Genomic DNA, 25,150 nt, shown 5'->3' with positions numbered 1-25,150 from the left:
TCAAGTGATCCTCTTGCCTCAACCTTTGAGTAGTTGGGACTATAGATGTGCACCATAGCACTTGGCTAAGTGCAAGTTATCTAATAGGTCCATGACACTTGGCTGATGCAGAATGACAGCTGCCTTGTTCACTGTCACTTCACATTAGTCCTTGGAGGCATACCAAGATCTTTGGAACAAGTCCCTGCAACAAGATATGCTTCTCTTGAGCTCTGGAAAAAACTTTTCCAGAACTTCCATTGTAAAGGTAACTTTAGTGAAAAAACATCACTTGCCTTTTTGGTTGCCACCGTACTGGTATTTCACACCCCCAAAGATCCACTCTGCTTCCAACCATCTCGGTAGACAGGCACTCCGGAAAGTGTGTCCATCAGTCCCTGAAGGAATCCAGGGCACAAGGTAAGAGGTAAGTAAGTGAGAGAGAGGGAAGAAGCCAAGCAAAAAGCCAGTGAGGAGAAAAAGAATCACCATGCTGGCTGGGCCTTAAAATCTTATGAAATTCATTCCTTGACCACATCCTGTGACAGAAAAATCCTTAACTCAGGATTCACAGATAGGATTTGTGGGAGTGGTGAACCCGCTGAAACCAGAAGCAAATTTTCATGCACATGTGCTTTTGCCAAAGGGGTCCATGGATTTCATCACATCTCAAAGAGATCCAAAACCTACAATAGAGTGAGTTCCCATACCTTTCTAAAAACAGGAAAGAAATGCTATGCTACCTTCCTCACTGGTTACATGAGGCTTACATGAAATACACTTGAAGATGTTTTGTAAACTCTGAAATGCAAAATAGATGTCATTCCAATAATAGCTTACTGTACAAAGTGCCTTAAATGCAAATTCTCATTTAATGTGAGGCAAGGGGCACAGATAGGTTAACTAATGTGCCTCAAATGACAACACTGGGACTGAACCCAGTTCTGCCTGAGCGCAACTGTGAAGAGATGGAGTTACTCAGTTGTTCCACCTGCATGTAGAAGAGACCCTGCTTCCTGTGCCTCCAACGTAAAAGCTCAGGGCTTGAGCAAGCTCCTGCCAAATGTATTCTTAAAGCCTGGGATTTCTGCAGACACTTCAGCCTCCTAGGCATAGGCTGTTCCCCTGTACAAGTAGACTTCGTTCTAAAAATGGCTAATAATATACACCAAAACTTCTAAACTTATAAAATAGAAAAGGAATTTGCTGTTATTAGGTCCATTATATAACATTTGCTTCCTGATTCAGAATAAGCTTTTCCTCCATAGATTGGCTATCAAGGAAGGGAAGAAGCAAGCAGAGTATCTGTCATCCTCACCATCCCCTACCCGGCACAGGTACCCAGACAAACCTGTCTCCAGGGCTCCCAGGGTTGCAAGTCTTGCAGCTTTCAATCCAAATCCCAAGTAACTGTAAAATACAGGATTGGCTAATTTCATGCTGGTCCTGAAGTTCTCTAGCCTAAAGCTACCTCTTTCAAAAGGAACATGGTTTCTGTTTCCCTCTGGAAAGATGAAAACCTGTTCTGTCTCTGTGACATATTCATCTCCTATGGTCAACAAGGGGTAACTTCTGCACAGTTTGGATGAAGGCTATGCAGAAAGAATTCCCCATAGTTACCATTCAAAGGCCAGAGACAGTGACAATTCCTAGGGTCCCACACTAGGAACTATTCCCAGAAAAGCTCTCTTTAGCTTAGCTCCCAGTCCCAGTTGGGATCAAATTCCAGGCTGGATTCTGAACATCGCAAGGCTAACTCAAAGAAGCTGGGAAGGACCTTTGCCTGAGCCTTCTTTAAGTGTCCTCTCCCTAGACAATTTTTTTTTTTTTTTTTTTGAGATGGGGTTTCGCTCTTGTTACCCAGGCTGGAGTGCAATGGCACGATCTCGGCTCACCGCAACCTCCGCCTCCTGAGTTCAAGCAATTCTCCTGCCTCAGCCTCCCTAGTAGCTGGGACTACAGGCGTGCGCCACCATGCCCAGCTAATTTTTTGTATCTTTAGTACAGACGGGGTTTCACCATGTTGACCAGGATGGTCTCGATCTCTTGACCTCGTGATCCACCCGTCTCGGCCTCCCAAAGTGCTGGGATTACAGGCTTGAGCCACCGCGCCCGGCCACTCCCTAGACAATTTTGAGATGGAGTTTTGCTCTTTCGCTCAAGCTGGAGTTAAATGGTGAAATTTCAGCTCACTGCAACTTCCGCCCCCTGGGTTCAAGTGATTCTCCTGCCTCAGCCTCCTCAGTAGCTGGGATTACAGGTGTGTGCTACCACATCCTGCTAATCTTTGTATTTTTAGTAAAGATGGGGTTTTACCATGTTGGCCAGGCTGGTCCTGAACTCTTGGCTTCAGGTGACCCAACTGTCTTGGCCTCCCAAAGTGCTAGCATTACAGGCATGAGCCACTGTGCCTGGTCTAGAGAAAACTTTGGACTTTTTTTTTTTTTTTTTTGGATGCTGAGTCTTGCTCTTTCGCCCTGGCTGGAGTGCAGTGGCATAATCTTGGCTCACTGAAACCTCCACCTCCCGGGTACAAAGGATTCTCCTGCCTCAGCTTCCTGAGAAGCTGGGATTACAAGTGCACACTATCATATCCGGCCAATTGTTGCATGTTTAGTAGAGAGGGGTTTTCACCATGTTGGTCAGGCTGGTCCAAACTCCTGACCTCAGATAATACACTCGCCTTGGCCTCCCAAAGTGCTGGGATTACAGAAATGAAGCCACTGCACCCAGCCAAAAACTTTTGACTCTTAAGTCATATATTTTAAGGCCAAGAATGGAGAAGGCTCTTAGGTTCCTCGGGCCTTGTACGTAGCCTGGGTTTCAGTTGATAGGCCTTAGGGAATTGGCAAAGACTTTGTTTTTGCTGATCAAATACAATAAAAGATTTGAGAACACTTTGAAAAGTTAGGAGAATCATACAACATGAAATATTATTCTTCCCTGCCCCCTTCTCACCTATGTGTATAGAGCTTATAGGTGCTGTTAAACATCTCAAAGGAAGTGAGGTAGCCCTTAGGAGTTTGTTCCAGAGTTTTCTGCAAATCAGAAAAAGCAAAAAGACTATTCAGAATCTGTAATTACCTGAAGATGTTCACACCACCACCCCGTCCCTCCCAGCAAAAAATCAGAGATGAAGACAGATTAAGCTGCTAATCTCACTAGGCTTGAGGAACTGAAGGGATTAACAGTGAGATGGCAAGGGAATGTTCACCCAGTTATTAATTAACTCTGCCTAAGTGTGGTGGAGCTGCTGTCTGAAAATGAGGCGCCACTTTCTTGGCACCATGATATGGCTGCTAAGTGCACCTCTAACCAGATCTTCATTAAATGACTCACCTCAAACTGGGGCAGAAACGTGATTTGGGTGGAGGCTCCCCCCAGGTCCAGGGTCCCCACAGTCTCCTGTCTGTGGCCATGCAGCTGACCTGTCAAATGAGAGCTAGCTCTAAATACCCTCCACATCCTGGGCAGCCCAGCACTTGTCTCTCTTGCTCTTATCATACACTGAAGGTATTCCATAAATATTCCACTGCTCCCCAGCCCCAAAGTTGCATGTGAATGTCAACTCAGGACTCTCGTTGCAGCAGAGGCCTTGAAGGCAGGTTATTTTTTTATTTTGAAGTCCTTTTTTGAGACAGTCTTGCGCTACTGTCCAGCCTGGAGTACAGTGGCACAATCTTTGCTCTCAGCTCATTGCAACCTTTGCCTCCTGGGTTGAAGTTTCTCCAACTTCCCAAGTAGCTGGGACCACAGGCACAAACCACCACACCCAGCTAATTTTTGTATTTTTGGTAGAGATGGGTTTTTGCCATATTGGCCAGGCTGGTCTTGAACTCCTGGGCCTCAAGTGATCTGCCCACCTCAGCCTCCCAAAGCACCGCAATTACAGGGATGAACTGCCACACCCAGCCTCTTTTCCTTTTTTAAAGAAAAAGAAACAATACAGAGTGAAAGAAAGCACTTTTCACTCCTCTGACTATGCATATAAAAAGCAAGTTAAGGTCTAAAGGTAAACTTGAGGATGTATTACCTGTCAGAAAATTCACAGTAACCCAAGCTAATATGCCTAAAAAGAAAGACAGACAAGATTACATCCCAGAGTATTTCTCTTTCCTGACCCATCCTTGTTTTTTTCTCTCTAAATTTCAAGTCTACAGCACATGCTTCCTTCTCCCTGTCTTCTATTTCTTGCTTTCTCATTCCTCCTGTTTATTCCCTTCTCTTCAGGACCCTGTCCCTGGCCCCAGTTCCTCTGGTTAGATCTTTCACTGATCCTGCCTCTCCCACTGGAACACATATCAACACCTCTCCCACCTTCATAGGATCCATCCATGATGCTAACACTGTCCTTTGGTACCAGAAAAGGTGACTTCCTGAAGATCTCCTTTACCTAGAGAAAAAGGAAAATTAAAAAAGGATTCCCTAAGGCAATAAAATAGATTTCCATATTTTGACAGCGTCCTATAAGACTTAGAAAATGACTCCATTTTCCCTAGATAAAATTTTGGCAAAACTCATTCCTTTGCCCTAAGAAATGAGAGAAGAAACTAGGCAAGCCACTACTAATTTCTTACAAAAACACAAACATAGGGATTCCTTTGACTTTAAGTAAAGCTAAATCAAACTATCTAAATGTATAAATGAACTGGACCTAGGGAAAGGCATACATTTAACCCTACCAGCTCAAATCAGGACCCTGTAACTTTTTAAACCTGATGAACTCTACCCGGACATACATTGGAAACTAGGAGGAACCTTCCCACTTTATTCCTTAGAGAGGCTGACATGAACCCACTGTGGTTGAAGGAGTTCACACCTAAGGGCTGAGGTACCCTACTACCAGCTCCTGTCAGATTCTGGCACATGACTAGGGCCTCTAGAGTATGGGGAGAACTCCAGATCTAGACTTAAGAAATGCTGCCTTTTCTCGCTCCCTGGCCATCTTAGCGTCTGCTCTTGGTTGGGGGCCGTCCCGCACCTAAGGCAGGAAGATGGAGGCCGCAAAGACGACGAAAAAGTTGCTGGAGTCGATCAACTCTAGGCTCCAACTCGTTATGAAAAGTGGAAAGTACGTGCCGGGGTACAAGCAGACTCTGAAGATGATCAGACAAGGCAAAGCGAAATTGGTCATTCTCGCTAACAACTGCCCAGCTTTGAGGAAATCTGAAATAGAGTACTATGCAATGTTAGCCAAAACTGGTGTCCATCACTATAGTGGCAATAATATTGAACTGGGCACAGCATGTGGAAAATACTACAGAGTGTGCACATTGCCTATCGTTGATCCAGGTGATTCTGACATCATTAGAAGCATGCCAGAACAGACTGGTGAAAAGTAAATCATGCAAAATTTTCCTTTAATAAAATTTTTCCAAGCTTGTTTAAACAGGAAAAAAAAAAAAAAAGAAATTCTGTTTCAGGAGATAGGAATGAAAATGTTACAAAAACATCTTACATCTCCATAACATAGGCCACTGATATGGGTGTTATGTCTTATGTTTACATAATTATATAATTATCAAGGGAAAGAAAAAAAGAATTCTCCAAATAGGAACAGGAAGAACTCTAGTCTGTTTGCTGTTCTCATGTCTGATGAGATGAAACATATCACATGACCACCTCTGGACTGTTTCAACCAGGCAAAGCCAGTTAAGTGATCTATAAACAAACTTTTAAAGAAAAGACAGATAAATGAACAGGATGAAGCACAGCAAGAGAGTTTCTGCTCTTGCCTTCTCCACTTTTCTCCCCCATCCTTCAGTTTATTCTCAAAACAGCAGCCAGAATGGTGCTTTAAAAATGGATGTTGGCTGGGCACAGTGGCTCACACTTGTAATCCCCCTGTAAAACTGAGGTCCGGAGTTTGAGACCAGCCTGGCCAACCCGGTAAAACCCCGTCTCTACTAAAAATACAAAAATTAGCTGGGCATGGTGTAATCCTAGCTACTTGGAAGGCTGAGGCATGAGAAATCGCTTGAACTCAGGAGGCAGAAATTGCAGTGAGCCGAGATCGGGCCACTCAAAACCTTCCAGTGGCAGTCGGACATGGTGGCTCACGCCTGTCATCCCAGCACTTTGGGAGGCAGAGGTGGGTGGGTCACCTGAGGTTAGGAGTTTGAGACCAGACTGGCCAACACGGTGAAACCCCATCTCTTCTAAAAATACAAAAAAATTAGAATGGTGGTAGGCACCTGTAATCCCAGCCACTCAGGAGGCTGAGGCAGGAGAATTGTTTAAACCCAGGAGGCAGAAGGTGCGGTAAGCCGAGACCACACCATTGCACTCCAGCCTGGGCAACAAGAGTGAGACTTTGTCTAAAAACAAACAAAAAAATCACCAAAAAACCAAAAAACCTTCCAGTGGCTTCTTTCCCCCTTCCCCCCCTTTTTTTTTTTTTGAGACAGAGTCTCTCTCTGTTGCCAGGCACCAGGCTGGAGTGCAGTGGCGTGATCGTGGCTCACTGCAACCTCTGCCTCCTGGATTCAAGCAATTCTCCTGCTTCAGCCTCCCAAGTAGCTGGGACTACAGGTGTGCGCCACCATGCCCAGCTCATTTTTGTATTTTTTAGTAGAGATAGGGTTTCACCATGTTGGCCAGGATGGTCTCGATCTCCTGACCTTGTGATCCGCCCACCTTGGCCTCCCAAAATGTTGCAATTACAGGTGTGAGCCACCGAGCCTGGCCATGGCTTCCTTCTTACAGAGAAAGCCAAAGTGCAGTTGATCACCTGAGGTCAGGATTTGGAGACCAGCCTGACCAACATGGTGAAATCCCATCTCTACTAAAAATACAAAATTAGCCGGATGTGATGGTGCATGCCTGTAATCCCACCTGAGGCAGGAGAATTGCTTGAATCTGGAAGGTGGAAGTTGCAGTAAGCTGAGATAGGGCCATTGCACTGCAGCCTGGGCAACAACAGCAAAACTCCATCTCAAAAAAAAAAAAAAAAAAAAAAAGGCAAAGTAATTATACTGGCCTTTGAGATCTTACATGATAAACACCCCTTAGCCCTGCCTCTCTGACTTTATCTCCCATTTATCTCTCATATCACTCATTCCTCTCCAGCTATGTTGACTTGGATGCTGTTCCTAACATACCAAGCAAATTCCTGCCTCTGGTCTTTGCCCCTGTTGTTTCTCTAGCCTAGAATATTCTTCCCATAAATGTATGTGTGTGTTTGTTTGTTTGTTTTGTTTTTTTTTTTTTGAGTCGGAGTCTAACTCTATCACCCCGGCTGGAGTGCAATGGCTTGAACGTGGCTCAGTGCAACCTCCACTTCCCGGGTTCAAGTGATTCTCCTGCCTGAGCCTCCTGAGTAGCTGGGATTATAGGTGCCCACCATCACGTCTGGCTGATTTTTGTATTTTTAGTAGAGATGGGGGTTTCAACATGTCAGTCAGGCTGGTCCTGACTCCTGACTTCGTGATCTGCCCACCTCAGCCTCCCAAAGTGCTGGGATTACAGGTGTGAGCCACTGAGTCCAGCCAAATATCTTATATAACTTGCTGTTTCATCCCCCTCAAATCTCTGATCAACTGAAGTTTATCAGAAATATCTTGCTTGACTGCCCTATTTGAAATAGCATTTCCCCCACACCAACACCAGATTCCCTACCTGCCTTTCCCTGCTTTTTTTTTTTTTCTCCATAGCCTCTATGGCACCTGATATAACTTTCTTTTGACTTGTTCAGTTGTTCATTTTCTGTCTTCCTGAAAGTAGAATGTAAGCTCCAGGAAAGCAAAGGCCATTTTTGTCTTTTTGGTTCCCTGCTGAATGTATTCCAGTAACTTCACCAGCACCTAGTACATAGTAAGCACTCCTATGTTGAATAAATGAGGAATCAGGATTCAGGTTCTCACAGAGACATAGTAGGCTGCTTGTCCTTGGATAAGGAACTTAGGTCCTCTGTAATGACAGTCAGAGGAAAACAGATTTAGGGGACTGAATTAGTACACTTGTAATACAGTCCTTTTCGGCTGTGATTTTTTTTTTTTTTTTTTTTTTGAGACAGAGTTTCACTCTGTCGCTCTGGCTAGAGTGCAATGGTGCAATCTCAATTTGCTGCAACCTCTACCTCCTGGGTTCAAGTGATTCTCCTGCCTCGGCCTCCTGAGTACCTGGGATTACAGGCACCTGCCACCACACTTGGCTAATTTTTGTATTTTTAGTAGAGATGGGGTTTTATCATGTTAGCTAGGCTGGTCTTGAACTCCTCACCTCAGGTGATCCTCCCGCCTCAGCCTCCCAAAGTACTGGGATTACAGGTGTGAGCCACTGTGCCCAGCCTGCTGTGATTTTTAGTTTCAATTTTCTTTTTTTCAGTCACCAAGGCTTGAGTGTAGTGGCATGATCTCAGCTCACTACAACCTCCGCCTCCCAGGTTCAAGCGATTCTCCTCTGCCTCAGCCTCCTGAGTAGCTGGGACTACACATGTGAGCCACCACGCCCAGCTAATTTTTGTATTTTTAGTAGAAATGGGGTTTCAAACATGTTGGCCATGCTGGTCTCAAACTCCTGACCTCAGGTCATCTGCCTGCCTCAGCCTCCCATAGTGCTGGGATTTCAGGCATGAGCCACTACACCTGGCCTTACTTTTCTTTATAGAAATAGAGGTCTTGCTTTGTTGCCTGGACTGGTCTCAAACTTCTGGCCTCAAGCAAGCCTCCTGCCTTGGCCTCCCAAAATGTTGAGATGACAGGCTTGAACCACTGCACCCAGCTTGATTTTTTTGCTATAATGAGATTCTGCTTATATTCTTCACAACATGAAATTTAAATCTTACTAACTTACATGTTATTGAATAACAAATATATACAATAAAATTCACAAATACTGAGTTTGGCTGGACACAATGTCTCACACCTATAATCCCAGTGCTTTGGGAGGCCAAGGCAGGTAGATCACCTGGGGTAGGAGTCTGAGGCCAGCCTGGGCAATGTATAGTGAAACCCCATCTCTACTAAAAGATACAAATATTGGCTGAAAGTCGTGGCGTATACCTGTAGCCCCAGCTACTTGGGAAGCTGAGGCAGGAGAATTGCTTAAACCCTTGAACCTAGGAGGCAGAGGTTGTAGTGAACCAAGATCATACCACTGTATTCCAGCCTGGGTGACACAGCAAGTCTCCATCTCTCAAATAAATAAATAAATAAGAATAAAAATAAAAATACTGAGTTTAACAAAACTCTCTATACTTATTTTTTATCTGAATAAGAAAGGAGTTTGAAATATATGACTTGGGGCTGGGTGTAGTGGCTCATGCCTGTAATCCCAGCACTTTGGGAGGCTGGAACGGGTGGATCACTTTTAGGCCAGGAATTCAAAACCAACCTAGCCAACATAGTGAAACCCTGTCTCTATTAAAAATACAAAAATTAGCCAGGTGTGGTGGCATGTGCCTGTTATCCCAACTACTCGGGAAGCTGAGGCTGAAGAATTGCTCAAACCCGGGAGGCAGAGGTTGCAGTGAGCTAAGATCATGCCACTGCACTCCAGCCTGGGCAACAGAGTGAGACTCTGTCTCAAAAAAAAAAAAAAAAAAAAAGAAATAGATGACTTGACCAGGTGTGGTGGCTCCCATCTGTACCTATAATCCTAGCACTTTGGGAGGCCAAGGCAGGTGGATTGCCTGAGCTCAAGAGTTCGAAACCAACCCTGGGCAACATGGTAAAACCCCATATCTATTTTTTAAAATTATAAAAATTAGCCAGGTGTGGTGGCACATGCCTGTAATCTCAGCTATTTAGGAGGCTGAGGTAGGAGAACTGCTTGAACCTGGGAGGTGAAGGTTGCAGTGAGCCAAGATTGCACCACTGCACTCAAGCTTGGGAGACAGAGTAAAACTATTATCTTAAAAAAAAATTCAGGCTGGGCGCGGTGGCTCACGCCTGTAATCCCAGCACTTTGGGAGGCCGAGGCGGGTGGATCACGAGGTCAAGAGATCGAGACCACCCTGGTCAACATGGTGAAACCCCGTCTCTACTAAAAATACAAAAAATTAGCTGGGCATGGTGGCACATGCCTGTAATCCCAGCTACTCAGGAGGCTGAGGCAGGAGAATTGCCTGAACCCAGGAGGCGGAGGTTGCGGTGAGCCGAGATCGCGCCATTGCACTCCAGCCTGGGTAACAAGAGCGAAACTCTGTCTCAAAAAAAAAAAAAAGAAAAAAAAAATTCAAACTTTAAAATTCCATTATTCTTCTCAAAGACTTTATGCTGAGAGGAAAAAAGCCAGACAAAAAATAAAAACTGTATGATTCAATTTAAATGAAAAGAATAAGCAAAACTTATTTATAGTGACAGAAAGCAAATTAGTGATTGCTTGGCTTCAGGGGTGAGGGAAACTTACTATGAAAGAGCATGAGGAAATTTCTATAACTTGTCAAAACTCATTTAAGTGCATACCTAAAATAGATAATTTTTTATTTTTTTTTTGAGATGGAGTCTCACTCTCTTGTGCAGGCTGGAGTGCCATGGCATGATCTCGGCTCACTGCAACCTCCGCCTCCTGGGTTGAAGCAATTCTCCTGCCTCAGCCTCCCAAGTAGCTGGGACTACAGGTGTGCACCACAATGCCCAGCTAATTTTTGTATTTTTAGTAGAGACAGGGTTTCGCCACGTTAACCAGGCTTGTCTGGAACTCCTGATCTCAGGCAATCAGCCCACCTTGGCCTCCCAAAGTGCTAGGATTACAGGTGTGAGCCACCACGCCGGGGCTAAAATAGATACATTTTATTGTACATAAGTTTATCTTAATAAAGTTGATTAAAAACAAATTGATTCTGCTTTAAAAAGTTGAAAGAATGAAGACTATCCTAGATAAAAAGTACTTTAAATTTTTTAGAAAAAGCTCTATACATTTAAAAGTAATAGTTAAAAATGTAAATAATTAGTTATATAAAACAAGAGGTCAGAATCATCACAGTGCTTTGGCAGTGGTGGAATATTGACAGTAGTGGTCACATTCCAAAAGGCTAAAAACTTTTATATGAATAAAAGTATTCATATAGGGAAAAGGGCAAAATTATCCAAGATGCAGTTTTAAAACTTACCTCAAAGAGCAGAGCCTGGGCTTTGTGTTCTGGCAGTAAACGCAGTCCTGCTGTTGCCTTCAGGACCACTGGGGTCTTTTTCCAGTGACTTCGGGGGATTGAGTCTTTGGCCACCTCTAAGAGCCCTCGAACAGTCTCAGCACCCTTTAAAAAAAGACAACCCATTCATCTGATGAACAGTCAATTTAGTGGCTGGCACTGGTCTATTCTGTCAACATACTTTGTGGGAGCAAGAGGAGGGAGGTGGCACAGGGCTCCAACCCCTCTCTGCTCTGTAGCAGGAGAAACCTAGAGGAGTGAGCCACTTTGAAGGAGGAGAGTTGGATCACTTGAGGTCAGGAGTTCGGGATCAGCCTGATCAACATGGCAAAACTCCATCACTACTAAAAAATACAAAAATAAGCTGGGCTTGGTGGCACATGCCTATAGTCCCAGCTACTCGAGAGGCTGAGGCAGGAGCATCATTTGAACCCAGGAGGCAGAGGTTGCAGTGAGCCAAGCTCATGCCTCTGCACTCCAGCCTGCGTAACAGAGCAAGATTCCATCTCAAAAAAAAAAAAAAAAAGAAGAATTCATTTGATTTTGACAGTCCTAATTCTTTTTTTTTTGAGACACAGTCTTGCTGTTGCCCAGACTGGAGTGCAGTGGCATGATCTTGGCTAACTGCAACCTCCGCCTCCCAGGTTCAAGTGATGCTCATGCCTCAGCCACCGAAATAGTTGGCATTACAGGTGAGTGCCACCACACCCAGCTAATTTTTATATTTTTTAGTGGAGATGGAGTGTCACCATGTTGGCCAGGCTGGTCTCGAATGCCTGACCTCAAGTGATCCAACTGCCTCAGCCTCCCAAAATGCTGGGATTATAGGCATGAGCCACTGTGCCAGACCAAATTATTCTTTTATATTATGGTCATTTTAGTTGATTATTTCATGTTTCATATAAATCAGCTTTAGGCTGGAGAGTTGGGTATAGTGAAGAAAACACAGGCATGACAGAAGACTTGCATGCTAACCCTGTGGCCTAACTTAGATCACTTGGCCTTGTTGGGACTTGGTTTCCTAAAGTGTGGGATGGGAGATATGCCTCCAGCCACCACTAACTTGTGTGTATGAGGCATAGTGAGTGTAGTTGCCACATAAGGTATGGCAGTAATGATGCAACTTTTTTTTTTTTTTTTTTTTGAGACAGAGTTTCGCTCTTGTTACCCAGGCTGGAGTGCAATGGCGCGATCTCGGCTCACCGCAACCTCCACCTCCTGGGTTCAGGCAATTCTCCTGCCTCAGCCTCCTGAGTAGCTGGGATTACAGGCACGTGCCACCATGCCCAACTGATTTTTTTGTATTTTTAGTAGAGACAGGGTTTCACCATGTTGACCAGGATGGTCTCGATTTCTTGACCTCGTGATCCACCCGCCTCGGCCTCCCAAAGTGCTGGGATTACAGGCTTGAGCCACCGTGCCTGGTGATGCAACATTTTTTATCATCTCCTAAAGATCATGTCAGGCTCATTTTTGTATCACCAGCACCTATATATATGGGACACAGTTGATGGTCAATTTGTAATAAATGAAAACCATTATTTTAAATCCACTGTTTCCCTGAGTGAACTTTTATTCTGGTATCTGACTGTTCTTTGATCATTATTGTTAGCAACTACAACACAATCACCTTTTCTAAATGCCAAGTCAGTTTCTGATAATGTAGTTGCTTTCAACAGATTCTAATTTTTCTAGCAAATTGGCTATCCATGTGCTACTGAAGTAAGAAAATACACCCTTTCAGTTCTCCAAATGCAAATTATTTTTAAGATCAGGCATTTGAATGATGATTATTCTTGTGATAGTGAACGATACCTTTACATTTACTCCCCAAGTTTAACATTCTGCCTTATTCTATTTTGTTGGTCTCAGACACACAGGATGTAGTATGTTGTAGGTGCTCAAATGTGAAATATAGTCGCCATAAACTCCCCATTCATCTTCTACCACCAAAGATTTTTATCCTCATGGATTGCTGCCTAATTTCTCAAGTATAGGCATGGTTCCATCCTGCATCAAGCAACTCTGAAATGAAATTCACTGGTCTCCATCTCTTCAATTACCATGTTTATATATCATGCCCTATAGAACTTGATTTCTATCTTCTGCATTTATATGAACAAATGCACATTGATAGCTTCAAATCAAAATTTTAAACAGTAAATACATAAGGATAAATTTTTTTTTTTTTTTTTTTTTTGAGACAGAGTCTTGCTCTGTCACCAGGCTAGAGTGCAGTGGCACAATCTCAGCTCACTGCAACCTCTGCCTCCTGGGTTCAAGTGATTCTTCTGCCTCAGCCTCCCAAGTAGCTGGGACTACAGGCGTGTGCCACCACACCCGGCTAATTTTTCTATTTTTAGTAGAGTTGGGGTTTCATCATGGCCAGGATGGTCTCGATCTCTTGACCTCGTGATCAGCCCACCTCGGCCTCCCAAAGTGCTGGGATTACAGGCATGAGCCACCACGCCCGGCCGAGAAAATTCTTAAAAGCTAGTGTCATCCTTGCACGACCATACCAATTTTCTAGCCTTCTTCCACCCAGCCCTCAAGAGCCTGGGAAATATAATTAACATTATCCAGGAGATAAGCTGAGGAGAAAAAGCTGATCTCACACATGACCTTAACCTCATTAGTGAATAGCATGAAATATTTAATAGTAGTGGTGTGGTCAAATGATCAAGGGATTGAGAATCTAAACATCAAATCGTAAGAAACTCACCTGCTTAGGTTGATCCACAAAAGCAGAAAGTCCTGGCTTCACAGAATCAAAAACTTCCCCTTCTAGAATTGGAAGCTGTCCTGTTTTGACCATGGAACAAAACAGAGAGAGAGCTGGTTACCAAAAGTTAGGCAGCTTCAGATGCTGGGCTCTGTAAGCTTTCCTAGGACTTCCCCGCAGTTATCCCAAATGATTCTACTTGTGAGGAATGTCTTGCAGGAGAACTGGAAAGCGGGACTAGAGCAATCTCTGAGGGTCCCGCTACCATTTCTCTGGTGGACATCTAGCTCCTACTCCTTTCCCCAGGCTCCATAAGTGACCTGAGGAAAAAACACTAACAATTCAGAGAAAGTTAATCTTCAGAGTCCTCTAGCCTTTTGTCCAAGGATGGCAGTGAAACTCTCATGTGATCCTTCTCCCAGAACCACTCCCCATATTCTGAATATTACGGATCCCTGGAGTATCCCATGTTTACAGAAGAGGAAGAACAAATTATAGCTATTTTTTTGAACACATGGGTTTCAGACTACAGGCAGCCCAGATCTCTGCTAACTTCACATTGAATTAAACCATGTCGTCTGGCCAAGCATGGTGTCTCATTCCTATAATCTCAGCACTCTGGGAGGCCAAGGTGGGAGGATCACTTGAGCCCAGGAGTTTGAGACCAGCCTGGGCAGGTCTCTACAAAAAATTTAAAAATTAGCTGGGCATGGTGGCACAAGCCTGTAGTCCCACTCGGAGGACTGAGGTGGAAGGATTGCTTGAGTCCAGGAGATTAAGGTTGCAGTGATCTGTCATCATACCACTATATTCCAGACTGGGCAATAAAGCAAGACCTTGACTCAAAAAAAATTAAAAAATAAAAATGAAAAAACAAAACAAATAAACCATGTGTTCAATTATAGTCCAAAGTTCTCTGAAAAAAGACATGCACTATGTATGCAATTCTTAATTCACAGAAAAAACCTCTCAGCATATTTGTTTCTGGGAACAGATGCTGAAGTGTGGATTTACAGACTCTGGTAAGGGTTCCAGTTGCACTCACCTGGCATTTTCTGCACAAAGGTATAAACATGAATTCGAGTTCCAGTGCTCCCTGCATCAAACATAATTCCATACAAGGTGCTGGCACTCACATTGATGGGGCACATGGAAGACAGGAAGATACCCTCAAACCAAGTCTGCTGGTCCCTGTGGGAGACAGCGCTGCAAGCACAGGATACCACCAGCATAAAAAAGACTGTGCCCCAAGAAGTGGCCATTCTCTTCCCAAGATGTGGCTGGGTGGAAGCTTTTGTTGCAGAAGCAATCCTGCTCACACACCTGCAGAGGCTTATAGGGCAAAGATACTTAAGTTAGGCCAACCAGCTTTTTAAATTACACCTGTGAAAGAAGAAACACTCCCATGCCCAATTCTTCTCTATTATAATAACCTGTACAACAAGCTAAACCAGGGTAATGTGGGCTCTTAGCACCTTTTCCAAAGGGTATCTGGTTACAAAAGGAAGTTGGAATTAAAAATAGATTTTCCCATACTTTCCTTTCTAAAAATTAATACAAAATAATTGTACATATTTATGAAATATGGCTGGGTGCGGTGGCTGATGCCTGTAATCCCAGCACTTTGGGAGGCCGAGGTAGGTGGATCACTTGAGGCCAGGAGTTCGAGACTAGCCTGGCCAACATGGTGAAACCCTGTCTCTTTAAAACGAAAAAAAAAAAAAAAAAAAAAAATTTAAGAAAAAAACATTTATGAAATACATGTGATATTTTGGTATATGCAGACAATGTGTAATGATCAGAGTATCTAGGATATCTATTACAACATTTATCATTTTTTTGTGTTGGAAACATTTCAAATCTAGCTGTTTTGAAATATACAATAAAATACTGTTACCTCTAGTTACCCTACTCAACTATCAAACACTAGAACTTATTCCTTTTAATTTTAAGTTTGTAACCATTAAACAAGTTCTCTTCATCTCTCCACACCCCACTACCCTTCCCAGGCCCTCTGGTAACTGTGATTCTACCCTACTTCCATGAGATCATCTTTTTTAGTTCCTATATGTGAGTGAGAACATGCAGTATATATCTTTCTGAGCCTGGCATGTTTCACTTAACATACTAACCAATGCTTTGCTTTTAATTACAAGGTGGGGGCCAGGAACAGTGGCTCCTGCCTATAATTCCAGCACTTTGGGAGGCCCAGGTAGAAGAATTGCTTGAGCCTGAGAGTTCATGATTAGCCTGGGTAACAGAGCAAAAGCCCTGTCTCTAAAAAAAAATAAATAGGCCTGGCATGGTGGCGTGAGCGCCTGTAATCCCAGCATTTCCAGAGGCCAAGGCAGGTGGATCACGTGAGGTCAGGTGTTCGAGACCAGCCTGACCAACATGGTGAAAGCCTGTCTTTACTAAAAATACAAAAATTAGCCAGGCATGGTGGTACACGCTTGTAACCCCAGCTACTCAGGAGGCTGAGGCAGGAGAACTGCTTGAACCTGTGAGGCAGAGGTTTCAGTGAGCAGAGATCATGCTACTGCACTCCAGCCTGGGTGACACAGCAAGACTTCATCTCAACAAACAAGGAAGTCAGGTATGGTAGCACATGCCTGTAGTCCCAGGTATTTGGAAGGCTGAGGTAGGAAGATCGCCTGAGTCCAGGAGCTCAAAGTTACAGTGAGCTATGATCTGGCCACTGCACTCTTGCCTGGGTGACAAAGCAAGACCTTGTTTCTAAAAATAAAAAATAGTAATTGTAGGGTGGATCTCACATACTCAAAGGCTCTCTGTCACTCTGCTCCTATTGTTGAGTCTAATTTCTCCTTTCCATTTTGATGGTTTTCCCTTTAGAATATAAATATCTGTTTCTCCCTCCCTCTTTCTTCACTCCCCACCAATTTTTTTTTTTTTTGAGACAGGGACTTACTCTGTCACCCTGGCTGGAGTGCAGTGGCACAATCACAGTTCACTGCAATCTTTATCTCCCAGGTTCAAATGATCCTTCCACCTCAGCCTCCCGAGTAGCTGGGGATTACACATGTGTACCTCCGTATCTGGCTTTTTTTTAGGGGGGTGTTGAGATGGGGTTCTGCCATGTCACCCAGGCTGGTCTCGAACTCCTGGTCTCAAGAGATCCACTTGCCTCAGGCTCCCAAAGTCCTGGGACTATAAGTGCGAGCCACTTCACCTGGCCGGATTTGTTATCACTGGGAAATAATTTTTTAAATGTATAGAAGGCTTTTTTTTTTTTTAATCATTCCTCAACAAAATCATTACAGTGAGTTTGAATGTTCTTGAAACCTACGATAAAAAACACTTGTGGCTGGGCACGTTGGCTCATGCCTGTAATCCCAGCACTTTGGGAGGCCGAGGTGGGTGGATCACTTGAGGTCAGGAGTTCGAGACCAGCGTGACCAATATGATGAAACCCCATCTCTACTAAAAATACAAAAAAGCTGGGCATGGTGGCATGTGCCTATATTCCCAGCTACTCAGGAGGCTGAGATAGGAGAATTGCTTGAATCCAGGAGGCGGAGGTTGTAGTGAGTCTAGATTGCACCACTGTACTCTAGTCTGGGTGACAGAGAGAGACTCCATCTGGAAAAAAAAAAAAAAAAAAAAAAAAGGAAGAAAAACCACTTGGTAGTATTCAATGGAATCACAGAATCCATCCTACACAGTTGCTTTATTAGCAACTTTTTTTTCCCCCGTCTTTTTTTCTGGATGGATGTTAAATGAGAAGGAAACACAAAAATGAAGTGCTTTTTGTTTTGGTGGTTTGTACCTGGCCTCCTGTAAAGTTCAGACTGTGTCCTATGATTTCAACGGTAAAAGAGAAATTGGAGTTCCTCAAGGTCAGAGTTTCTTAATCTTATCACTATTTCCATTTAGGGGCAGTAGCTCACACCTGTAATCTCAGTACTTTAGGAGGCCAATGCCAGTGGATCACGTTAGGTTAGGAGTTTCAGACCAGCCTGGCCAACATGGTAAAATCCCATTTCTACTAAAAATGCAAAAATTAGTCAGGTGTGGTGGTGCACACCTGTAATCCCAGCTACTCGGGAGGTTGAAGCAGGAGAATCTCTTGAACCCGGGAGGCGGAGGCTGCAGTGAGTCAAGATTGCACGACTGTGCTCCAGCCTGGGTGACAGAGCCACACTCTGTTTCAAAAAAAACCCCAAAAAACCAACAACAACCAAAAAAATAAAAGACATTTAGAGCTGGATAGGTTTTTGATGTGGGTCGTGTCCTGTGTAAGGTAGGATATTTAGCAATATTCCCAGCTTCTACCCACTAGAGGTCAGCAGCACATCCCACCTCTCCACCCACAACCAGTTGTGATTACCAAAAACATCTCCAGAAATTGCCAACTGTCTGCTGGCTAATTTTTCTGCAATATATATTTACATATAAGATATATTCTATATATTTTATTTTTATTTAGAAGATATTTTCATATATATGTATGTATATAAAAATATTTTTTCCCTGCCATTTTCTTCTGGTATTAATGAATAATGGCTTTTCTATCCTCTAAGGTAAGGCTTCCTGACTTGCACTTCATATACTTTGAACAGTTTTGGGTCTTCTGGATCCAGCTTCCATCTCTGGATCTCTTATGCAAGTCAGTTTACTGGTTAAGTGACAAGATCTGATTCCAAAGTTTCCCAGGCCCTTCAGCTCTAGCAAAATACTTCATATATTTGGGGTACAGATTAAGGATTCTCAATCATCTCAACTTTGTTGATTATCTAGAGTTTATCAAAATGTCTCCCTCCCCACTGGTGACATATTACATAAAATAAAGCAAATTAGGCGGGGCATGGTGGCTCACTCCTATAATCCCAGCACTTTGGGCGGCCAAGGTGAGTAGATCACTTGAGGTCAGGAGTTTGAGACCAGCCTGGCCAACATGGCAGAACTCCATCTCTATTAAAATACAAAAAAAATTAATTGGGTATAGTGCCACACGTCTGTAGCCCCAGCTATTCGGGAGGCTGAGGCAAGAGAATTGTTGGAACCTGGGAGGCAAAAGCTGCAGTGGGTGGACACTGTCCCACTGTACTCCAGCCTGAGCGGTGGAGCAAGACTCTGCTTCAAAAAAAAAACAAACAATAACAACAAAAAAATTAAAGTTAATTGCAGCTGGGTGTGGTGGCTCATGCCTATAATCTCAGTACTTAGAGAGGCCAAGGTGGGTGGATCACTTGAGGTCAGGAGTACAAGACCAGCCTGGGTAACATGGCAAAACCCCGTCTCTACTAAAAATACAAAACTTAGCCAGGCATGGTGGTACAGGCCTGTAATCCCAGCTATTTGGGAGGCTGAGGCATGAGAATCGCTTGAACCTTGGAGGAGGAGGTTGCAGTGAGCCCAGATTGTGCCACTGTACTCCAGCATGAGAGAGTGAGACTACCTCAAAATAAACTTCATTACATTTGGAAACTTCAAGCCATGAAATCACTGATACAGGATAGCTGCCTGGCCAGATTCACATCTTATATCACTCCCTTTGGCTGATTCTTTTACAGCAAATGAGCTAGACATGCAGATCAAACTAAGTGATTCAGAATGGAAACAACTCCTCAGATTCTGAGTGTTAACAGCTCCTTGCTTTGTCCAACTCTTGGTCCCTCTTCTCCCTCGGAAGGTGAATTAGAGGCATTCTATGCAGCAGCCTTCCTTCTCCTCTCTGTGACGGCAGTTTCTTCAGAGGTCACCCATATTTTGTATTAATATGCCATTGTAGTTTTTGAAAAACCTCTCCCGCTTCTATTTCTATTAAGTAAATATTTTTCTTCCAGAGATTTCAAGAGAGGAAAAAAAGCATCCTAGGTATCTGTTTTCACGGAAAAAACAAAAATCTGCAGAGTCATACCAGGTGTTCAGTGTAAAAGCAAACAATAGATTTCAGAGAAAGCAATGGATGAACAAAGAGAATGCCCCTTTCTGCTCTCAGTAACTACATTCTAACACCACTTCCAACTGTACTTTTAAGATTATTTTAAAATGGCATTAGGCATTAGTTATTTTAAATTTATTTTTTTTTGAGATGAAGTCTCATTCTGTTGCACAAGTTGGAGTGCAGTGGTGCAATCTTGACTCACTCCAACCTCCACCTCCCAAGTTCAAGCAATTCCTGTCTCAGCCTCCCTAGTAGCTACGATTACAGGCACATACCACCACATCCAGCTAATTTTGTATTTTTAGTAGAGATGGGTTTTCACCACATTGGCCAGGCTAGTCTTGAACTCCTAACCTAAGGTAGTCCACCTGCCTCAGCCTCCCAAAGTGCTGGGATTACAGGTGTGAGCCACAGCGTCCAGCACATTAGTTATTTTTAAATAGATTACATTTATAGAATGGCATCCTATTTTCCACAACCCCAGTCTGCATAGCTTGCTCATTATGTTAAAATCTTTGCTCAATATGTCACCTTCTCAGTGAGACCTTTCTTGTCCACCTTATTTAAAATTATAACCCATCTGACCACATACATGTTTTTCTACCTTCCTTTTCTGTTTTTCTCCACAGGATTTTTTTACCATCTAACACATTATATAATTTACTTTTATTTTCATGTTTCCTGTTTCCTGCCACCTCCACCCACTATGTGAACTATAAATAGGTAGGCAAAAAAAAAAATTTTTTTTTGATAGAGTCTCGCACTATTGCCCAGGCAGTGAGGTGTAATCTGACCTCACTGCAACACACTCTGCCTCCCAGGTTCAAGTGATTCTTGTGCCTCAGCCTCCCAAGTAGCTGGATTACAAGCATGTGCCATCATGCCTGGCTAATTTTGTATTTTTAATAGAGATGAGGTTTTGCCATGTTGGCCAGGCTGGTCTCAAACACCTGGCCTCAAGTGATCCACCGCCTCAGCCTCCCAAAGGGCTGGGATTATAGGCATAAGCCACCTTGCCTGCCCCATAGGCAGGAATTTTTATGTTTGTTTTTATGCGCTCCTGGTGCCGGAATAGTGGTGTGAGCACATCGTAGATGTTGAATTAATACTCCAAAGGGATAAACAATAACCCAGTAATTTCAGGCACTAGATCTCACCCATTTAATAAAAATGTAATGGCTGGTCAGGCACAGTGGCTCAGGCGTGTAATTACACCAATGCACTCCAGCCTGGGTGACAGAGTGAGACTATCTCAAAAAAATATATAAAAATAAAAATAGCTGACTGCTTTCCAAAAGATTACCCAGCTGCTGAAAAAAATCACAATTCCAAGCTTCCAGTGAAGGTTTTCCAGACATTTGTCAGTTATATAAAGGTGACATTAATCCAAATGTGTCAAGTTTTGTATGTTACTCAAAACAGTGCAGATAGGTGTACTTTCTGTAGACTAGGGAGGTATGTACACATCAGTACATTTAAATCCACTCCTTTCAGAATTGGCCTTCTCATTATCTCTTGCTGACTATCTCTTATTCATTCCCCAAAAAGCCCCATTTCCAATTCTTTTTGTTGACATTCTGGTGCCAGCCAGTGTTTGTCACTATGTCCGTCTTCTCCTCTGGTCTCTTGTATCTCTTTATACATGGAGTAAACATGAATCCTCCCCACTCAGCCTTCCCATAACATTACACTCTGGCTTCTCTTCTTCCAAGTCACTAGAAGCCTGAGATCACAATCCCAGAGGACCTAGGCCCCATTTGTGTGCTCACCTGCTTGTGTCTGCTTGTTCGCAGAGTCCTTGCTTTTGCTGCCGGCTGCCTTTTGCTCTTTGCTCCTGTTTCAGCTCTTCTTAATCAAGCGAGCCTCATGAATCACATTCACCTTTGTGCCAGTTTGCAACTAACAGTGTGGCATTTTGCTAACTCACTCCCTTCTCTATCCTTCCCTCCTCCCTTACTCACCTTTTCTCTGGGTACAGAAGTGGTCCATCTACTTTTATGATAGTTAACTGCCAACTAGTAGGACTATCGCTTATAGGGCGGAAGTTGCTAAGAAGCCAAACTTTTCTATTTGGCTAACAAAAACACAGAAATGATTTCCTTCTCATTTCTGTGTTTTTGTTAGCCAAATAGAAAAGTTAATAGCGCTTCTCAATACCTTCCATCCCTGACACAGAAGTTAGAAACCTGGTTGGAATGTAACTTGGTCTCTTTTTCTTAAAGTCCCAGACTTTAGAAACCTGGGACCTGGGCATTGAACTGTCTAATTAATAAGCACTTACTGAGTATGTAATATATACCAGCCACTTGTGCTAGGTTCTTGACATACACAGAGGAATCAGATATAGGCTCAGATGCAGAAGAAATGTCATCTTACTGGAGAAAACATGCTAGCCATGGTGGCTCATGTCTGTAATCTCAGCACTTTGGGAGGCTGAAGCAGGAGGATCACTTGAGGCCGGGCTTTCAAGACCAGCCTGGGCAACACAGTGAAATCTTTTCTCCACAAAAATTTAAAAAATCAGCCGGGCATGGTGGCATGCCAACTGTAGTCCCAGCTACTCAGAAGGCTGAGGTGGGAGAACTGTTTGAGCCTAGGAGGTCAAGGCCGCGTGAACCATGACTGCATTACTACATTCCATGCTGGATTACAGAGCAAGACCCTGTCTCAAAAACAACGACAACAATAACAGCATCAGCAGCAACAAACAACCCAGGCAAGTAAACCTACTGTGATACGTTCTCTGACAGAAATGCATACAAAGTGCTATAGGAGCAGATACAAGGGACAAGAAACTCAGGTTAGAAGGGAAAAGGTAGAGGTGGGAAGGGACTGGAAGGCTTCTTGAGGGACGAGAGGCAGGAATTATCCTGGGAAAATGACATAGGGAGAATTCTGAGAACTTCAAGTATTAAGAGCCTGGGATAGCTGAAATACTTGGAGGTGTACCACAGTAAAGAGGGCCAGTGTGAGGAAAGATGGCTCTGGAAGCAGACAATCAGATTTCAAAAGGAGTGGACTTCTTTTCCTTTCCCATGGTAACATGTGATTTTTAGTTATGTCTTTCTATTCCCTCCCTAAGCAAACATCATTATTGATTGACTTGGATAAAATGACACAGTATTTCATAACAGTGGAAAATAATGGAATGCAATAGGTGATTAGAAAGGTCCACCATAAAGTCTAAAAAGAGTGAAATGTAGGCTGGGCGCAGTGGCTCATGCCTATAATCCCAGGACTTTGGGAGGCCAAGGCAGGTGGATCACGAGGTCAAGAGATCGAGATCATCCTGGTCAACATGATGAAACCCTGTTTCTACTAAAAGTACAAAAATTAGCTGATCATGGTGGTGTGTGCCTGTAATCCCAGCTACTCGGGAGGCTGAGGCAGGAGAACTGCTTGAACCCAGGAGGTGGAGGTTGCGGTAGGCCGAGATCGCGCCATTGCACTCCAGCCTGGGTAGCAAGAGCGAAACTCCATCTCCAAAAAAAAAAAAAAAAAAAAAAAAAAGAGTGAAATGTAAAAGCTCCCACTGACAATTCATCTGAGCTCCACAGCTAAGCTAGCCTTAACAAGTTAAAAATTAAACATAAGCAAGTTTAAAATGTAACTAGAATGAAATTTTTAAACAGTAAGCTGAACTATGGAACCAATATAGTCAAACCACCCAGTGCATAAGCAAGCTGACCCAAGCCAAGCCAAACCCAGGTAGGTCTAACAAAGTAAGTTCAGGACAGGTTGCAGCAGAGTGAGCAATGCCTCATTTGAAGACATAACTTAAGACCTACCCCCCCTCAATACAAAGGGCCACAGCCCTGACACACCTTGCTATCTGAAGGATGTCTAAGGTGGGGTGTATAATAATACCTTTTGTATTCCCACAGCTAAGTATTAATATTAGGCCTGGAACATGCTGGACACCAGTAATTTAGTCCCAAATGGACTTGGTACAATTAGGCTGATGGAATAGGCAGGTAGAATAGGGCAAGGAGCACCCACTTTCCCAGTGTCCCACCACGGCCTATATATCACATGTCCAACTCCCAATTCCCCTCCAAACCAGCACAAGGATAGGGCATGTGAAACCTATTTATTCACATATTAATTCATTCATTTGGCCATTCCAGAAATTAGCAATTGCTTACTGCTGCTTACAAGTACAGCATGCAAAGATAAATCATCTTAGAAACACTTAGAAACTATACTAAGTTGGAAAAAAAAATACATGTCCATAAATTACCTCCACAAAGTGAAAGTGTGTCAAGCAGCACAGTTAACTATGCTCTGAAACTTCAAAGCTGGGATGACAGATAAGGCTCAGTGAAAAAGATGGCATCACAGGAGGGGACTGAGGAGGGAAATGAACTACAACAGGAAAGGAACGCTTTTCAGGAATAAAACCATGAATCAAGACACAGATGTGGAAAAGGGATGGGGGCCCCTGGAAAATAGTAGGAAATAAAATTGAAAAGGCAGACTGAGGTCACATAGTAGAGGATACCAAATGCTTAGCTAACGAACGAGTTTGGACTTCACTCTGCAGGTGATAGGAAGCACTGAAGATACTGAGCAACAGAGTATCCAAATAGGAATCTGGTAATTACCTGTAAGAACTGCAGTCAGGAGCCTTGTCAGGACCACTCAACTGCTTATTTCTACAAATGTTTACTGATGCCTACTAAGTGCTAGGTGCCAGAAAATTAAAGGTGAGGAAAACGGACCTTTTTATTTAAGATGCTGAATCTGGCAGAGGTGGCAGACATATATACAATTAACCATAACTTTTTAAACTAAGCATAAAAATGGTAAAGGGGCCAGGTGCAGTAGCTCCTGCCAGTAATCCCAGCACTTTGGGAGGCAGAGGTGGGTGGATCATCTGAAGTTAGAAGTTTGAGACCACCCTGGCCAACGTGGTGAAATACCGTATCTACTAAAAATACAAAAATTAGCCAGGTGTGGTGGCATGCACCTGTAATCCAGCTACTCAGGAGACTGAGGCACAATAATTGCTTTAACCTGGGAGGCAGAGGTTGCAGTGAGCCGAGATCGTGCCATTACACTCCAGCCAGGGTGACAGAGTGAGACTCTGCCTCAAAAAAGAAAAAAAAAAAAAAAGATAGGCCAGGCACGGTGGCTGACACCTATAATCCCAGCATTTTGGGAGGTCAAGACAGGTAGATCACTTGAGCTTAGCAGTTTGAGACCAGACTAGGCAATATGATGAAACCCCGTTTCCACCAAAAATACAAAAATTAGTCAGGAATGGTGGAATGCACCTGTAGTCCCAGCTATTTGGGAGGCTGAGGTGGGAGAATTGCTTGAGTCCCCAGGGAGGCAGAGATCCCCATGAGCCGAGATTGCACCACTGCACTCCAGCCTGGGTGACAGAGTGAACCCCGTCTCAAAATATATATATATGAATATATATTATGAATTATTTATGAATATA

General features: G+C 43.5%; 1 protein-coding gene and 1 pseudogene across 6 annotated transcripts in view; one reads left to right on the top strand and one right to left on the bottom strand.

The window, feature by feature from the left end:
- The window catches only part of ENTPD5 (ectonucleoside triphosphate diphosphohydrolase 5 (inactive)), a 59,881-nt gene that overhangs the window by 11,627 nt on the left and 23,104 nt on the right, over positions 1–25,150 (bottom strand). For 3 of the 6 annotated variants that reach the window (XM_074392997.1, XM_074392998.1, XM_074393000.1), the window contains 9 exons: positions 14,839–15,125; positions 13,794–13,873; positions 11,033–11,176; positions 4,297–4,372; positions 4,013–4,048; positions 3,319–3,407; positions 2,938–3,017; positions 1,331–1,389; positions 276–377 (listed from right to left, as the gene is read on the bottom strand). In XM_074392997.1, the coding sequence (XP_074249098.1) occupies positions 276–377; positions 1,331–1,389; positions 2,938–3,017; positions 3,319–3,407; positions 4,013–4,048; positions 4,297–4,372; positions 11,033–11,176; positions 13,794–13,873; positions 14,839–15,055 (883 nt within the window). In that variant the 5' untranslated portion in view covers positions 15,056–15,125. The other 3 variants (XM_074393001.1, XM_074392999.1, XM_074393002.1) reach the window with 3 other exon arrangements.
- On the top strand, positions 4,910–5,354 carry LOC101036049 (large ribosomal subunit protein eL30 pseudogene; annotated as a pseudogene).

This window comes from Saimiri boliviensis, chromosome 2 (genome assembly GCF_048565385.1).
Source record: "Saimiri boliviensis isolate mSaiBol1 chromosome 2, mSaiBol1.pri, whole genome shotgun sequence".
Taxonomy (NCBI): Eukaryota; Metazoa; Chordata; class Mammalia; order Primates; family Cebidae; genus Saimiri; species Saimiri boliviensis.
Note: the sequence above shows the minus strand (reverse complement) of the source record. Positions and strands in the feature narration are given on the sequence as shown.